Source organism: Oncorhynchus keta, unplaced genomic scaffold (genome assembly GCF_023373465.1).
Source record: "Oncorhynchus keta strain PuntledgeMale-10-30-2019 unplaced genomic scaffold, Oket_V2 Un_contig_15780_pilon_pilon, whole genome shotgun sequence".
In the NCBI taxonomy this organism is placed as follows: domain Eukaryota; kingdom Metazoa; phylum Chordata; class Actinopteri; order Salmoniformes; family Salmonidae; genus Oncorhynchus; species Oncorhynchus keta.
Window position 1 is genome coordinate 5,001 of NW_026279509.1, and position 5,000 is coordinate 10,000.

The window sequence follows — 5,000 nt, forward strand, 5'->3', positions numbered from 1 at the left end:
GATAAAAACATAATAAAACCCTCAGAAAACCACAGGCTTTGTTATGCTGAGCAATATTCTGTCTCCACTGAACCTCTTCTTCCAACTGAAGACAAAAAAGTGAATGATAAAAAAGCATCACAAAACAATAAAGAGTAAGTATGACAACCACTTCACACAGCCAATATTCATTTCAAAGGACACCTAAAAACAAAAGTTGCTACTTTGCGAGAGAGAGGTCCAGTCACACAGACACAGTAACAGTCAGAACAGTTGTCCTTTATTGTGGTATATTCCAGTTTACACCTGTTGCCATGATGTGTGCATCTAACTATTTACAGACTACTACAGTGTGCTGCGGCTCACAGTTCCTGTGTTGAAGGCAAATCCACTGGGTAATCATTACACTGCTCAGGGGAGACGTTTCCCTAGGTACAGATCTAGGATCAGCTTCCCCTCCCCAATCCATCGGTGAGGAAAATGCTAAAGTGACCCAAGATCAGCATCTAGAGGCATCTTCGTAGGTCAGCGTTTTCATCCTGAATCTTGTTCTGGAGGCAGCTCGGCAGAGTGGTCACTAGAGGGCGCAGCCACAAAGTAATAAAATCTGATTTTAAACCTAACCCTAATGTTAACCACACTGCTAACCCTAATGCCTAACCCTAACATGAAATAACATTTTTACAATATAGACCATTTTGACTTTGCATCTAAGGAGGATTCGCCCAATTCTGCTCCAGAACAAGACTCATGACAATAAACGTCAACTGGCAGTAACTTCACCCTTCACCCATTAGGTGGGGGGCTCAACTCCAGTCCTCTCCTAACGGGCAAACCTGACATCAAACTGAGTGGTCCAGTGCTTCATTATCAGGTTATTGTGTCTACTTTTGAATGATTATATCAAACAAGAGAAATTCTAATGTTTACAACCTGAAGTGCGTACTTCCTCATGTTCATTTTGCAGTATGACAATGTTTTCTCCCATTTGTGCCAGGAACACCTGAAGTAGCACATAAATCACTAGCATAAGCCAACTACATTGCAGACGTTGCATTGCATCAACCAACGGTTGCTTGCCACGTCATCGACTGCAGTCAGCCATCAGATTGCTACATCATAGGATGTGGTTTGCTGATATCTTAAACATCTATCCAGGCGTTTTGATATCTGCCAGGAGTCTGCAATGTAGTCAGCCTGGAACACGGCCTAAATGAACTAACTTGAGAGGGAAACCAAGGAGGACTGGAGTAGAGCATCCCCTGGTTTACTGTTAACTGGGTGACGTGTGTGTGATCGGCCATCTTGGTTTGCGTACTGTCTCTGAGCTCAGGTTCATGAGTGGAGATGTGAATCTCACGTTGTGTCCCAGAACTATGAAATAGCTTCCCCAACCTTTCATCACCACCGCTACAGTTGATGATGAGACAAGGACGTTCTTCAAAACTATTGGGACACAGCCTTAACGGCAGGCAGTTTGCATTCAGTGGTTTTAAGGCCTCTTAGGAGACTAGATGGGTAGGCAGGGCTTGAGTGGAGGGACTGTTTCTTTACTTGAATCAGATTCTTACGAAGTGTTACAATGCCTTATAAACATTCATAGCACATTCAAACCACATTGGAATGCAGTCATGGACCGTTACCAAACTGTAAAGTAAAGCAACGAGGCACGGGGCTACTAAGATGTCATACATCCACGATACATCATAACCTATTGTGTCGTATTGCTTAATTAATACAACATGTCATAATGCTCTATAGAAGATGCTATGAATGTTTATAAGGTGACACAGCACCTCATAAGAAGCTTCTGCAAGTGTTAGTGTTTGTGACAGCCTGGGAGATTGGTGCAGTCGATACCGCTGACTGAACCTATACAAGTGTCTCTCCCAGTCACTGAACTAATACAAGTGTCTCTCCCAGTCACTGAACTAATACAAGTGTCTCTCCCAGTCACTGAACTAATACAAGTGTCTCTCCCAGTCACTGAACTAATACAAGTGTCTCTCCCAGTCACTGAACTAATACAAGTGTCTCTCCCAGTCACTGAACTAATACAAGTGTCTCTCCCAGTCACTGAACTAATACAAGTGTCTCTCCCAGTGACTGAACCTATACAAGTGTCTCTCCCAGTCACTGAACTAATACAAGTGTCTCTCCCAGTCACTGAACTAATACAAGTGTCTCTCCCAGTCACTGAACTAATACAAGTGTCTCTCCCAGTGACTGAACCTATACAAGTGTCTCTCCCAGTGACTGAACTAATACAAGTGTCTCTCCCAGTCACTGAACTAATACAAGTGTCTCTCCCAGTCACTGAACTAATACAAGTGTCTCTCCCAGTGACTGAACTAATACAAGTGTCTCTCCCAGTGACTGAACTAATACAAGTGTCTCTCCCAGTGACTGAACTAATACAAGTGTCTCTCCCAGTGACTGAACTAATACAAGTGTCTCTCCCAGTCACTGAACTAATACAAGTGTCTCTCCCAGTCACTGAACTAATACAAGTGTCTCTCCCAGTCACTGAACCTATATACAAGTGTCTCTCCCAGTCACTGAACCTATACAAGTGTCTCTCCCAGTCACTGAACTAATACAAGTGTCTCTCCCAGTCACTGAACTAATACAAGTGTCTCTCCCAGTGACTGAACTAATACAAGTGTCTCTCCCAGTGACTGAACTAATACAAGTGTCTCTCCCAGTCACTGAACTAATACAAGTGTCTCTCCCAGTGACTGAACTAATACAAGTGTCTCTCCCAGTCACTGAACTAATACAAGTGTCTCTCCCAGTCACTGAACTAATACAAGTGTCTCTCCCAGTGACTGAACTAATACAAGTGTCTCTCCCAGTCACTGAACTAATACAAGTGTCTCTCCCAGTGACTGAACTAATACAAGTGTCTCTCCCAGTGACTGAACTAATACAAGTGTCTCTCCCAGTGACTGAACTAATACAAGTGTCTCTCCCAGTGACTGAACTAATACAAGTGTCTCTCCCAGTCACTGAACTAATACAAGTGTCTCTCCCAGTCACTGAACTAATACAAGTGTCTCTCCCAGTCACTGAACTAATACAAGTGTCTCTCCCAGTGACTGAACTAATACAAGTGTCTCTCCCAGTGACTGAACTAATACAAGTGTCTCTCCCAGTGACTGAACTAATACAAGTGTCTCTCCCAGTCACTGAACTAATACAAGTGTCTCTCCCAGTGACTGAACTAATACAAGTGTCTCTCCCAGTCACTGAACTAATACAAGTGTCTCTCCCAGTCACTGAACTAATACAAGTGTCTCTCCCAGTGACTGAACTAATACAAGTGTCTCTCCCAGTCACTGAACTAATACAAGTGTCTCTCCCAGTGACTGAACTAATACAAGTGTCTCTCCCAGTGACTGAACTAATACAAGTGTCTCTCCCAGTGACTGAACTAATACAAGTGTCTCTCCCAGTGACTGAACTAATACAAGTGTCTCTCCCAGTGACTGAACTAATACAAGTGTCTCTCCCAGTCACTGAACTAATACAAGTGTCTCTCCCAGTGACTGAACTAATACAAGTGTCTCTCCCAGTCACTGAACTAATACAAGTGTCTCTCCCAGTCACTGAACTAATACAAGTGTCTCTCCCAGTGACTGAACTAATACAAGTGTCTCTCCCAGAGGTGCTCAGTTAGTCAACAGTAGAAACGTCAAGTATTTACTGTATTAAACACTGTCACGAGGCAGAGAATAACTCCCTACTGCAGCTATGTGCTTTTGGCTAGTAGTTAAACTATCTAAAGCAAGGAAAGGAGAGCAACATTCAACTTCATTCTGTTCAAGAGACGATGAGAAATGATATGTGTGTTTTGCTCTCTCTGTGAGTAATGCTACTTTCAATACATTCAGGTTAGCTCTGTAGTGTTTTATATTGTTTTTACAATCTACTGTATGTACTGTCTGTTATTCATCTATTTCAAATACAGTACTTCAATATACTGTATATGTCTATTTAGAAAAGGCATTGCACAAAATCCCATGAATTAAAACTCTGGTTATTATTATAATAGATAAAGATAAATAATATCTGGTGCACCTCATCACATTCTACCAGATAATTCATCCAAAAATAACTCTCATTAAAATACATTATACAGCAATTATACTAAAATAAAAATATCAGAAGCTGTGTACAGAAACAAATCCAGCTGTCGACCGTATACTGTACAGATAATCTGTTTCAGTTCACAAAAACATTGGCTGGGTAGCCGCTTTGTTGCTTTTGTTTGAATTGCAGATTGCCCCTTTAACGAAGAGAAAAAAGTGAAATAAACATTGTACTCGTAATATTCTGGAACATCGTACACCAATACAATATAAATGTAAATGTAAAAGATATACTGTAGACACTGTGTACCGTCTGTCTTTCATCATAAATACACAAATGTCAATAAGTAAATATAGTCAACAATAAATAGAAAGGATCAAACTTGCAACATTCCCCTCTGAACAAAGTCATTTTGAATGTGTACTGACGATTTCCTAATACCAATGCCCATCCCGTGGCATAACAACTAAATCATGTAGAAAACACTTGATTCCAATACCACGAACATAGGTCAGATTCACATTAAACAATACATGTACCTCACTCTTCAAACGTCCACATAGCCAATCAGAGGGCTGCTCCTGTAATTGGACTGATACCATATAGCTCACACGTATTCGGTCCTTTTACAATTAGCCAGAATAAACAGGGCCGGGGGAAAGTGTGTGACTTGGAGCACTTCATGACTTCATAGTGCATATGGGCACAACGATGACCAGGATCACAGTGCAGGCGGCCGCGGCAATCAGCGCTCCAATCTTGCACACCTTGGCCCTCCGAAACTCCGCTTCCTTCCTCTTCAGCAGCGAATCGTAACCTGGCGTGTAGATATCCTCCATCCAGTACTCCAGGTTATTGGGGTTCAATGACTCCTGCGTCTGAAAAGGAAAGAAGGGGTTTGGGGGTGGAAAGGACATCTGGAGGTCAAG

General features: G+C 42.0%; 1 protein-coding gene across 1 annotated transcript in view; it reads right to left on the reverse strand.

Annotated features, from left to right (window-relative positions):
• Positions 1-493: 493 nt before the first annotated feature.
• LOC127919111 (uncharacterized) overlaps positions 494-5,000 on the reverse strand; it is a 4,822-nt gene continuing 315 nt past the window's right edge. Inside the window, exons 2-5 of the mRNA XM_052502526.1 lie at positions 4,769-4,949; positions 2,814-3,077; positions 2,272-2,511; positions 494-2,211 (exon numbers count right to left, since the gene is read on the reverse strand). Coding sequence (XP_052358486.1) covers positions 1,799-2,211; positions 2,272-2,511; positions 2,814-3,077; positions 4,769-4,949 — 1,098 coding nt within the window. The 3' untranslated portion in view covers positions 494-1,798. The remainder of the gene's footprint in view (positions 2,212-2,271; positions 2,512-2,813; positions 3,078-4,768; positions 4,950-5,000) is intronic.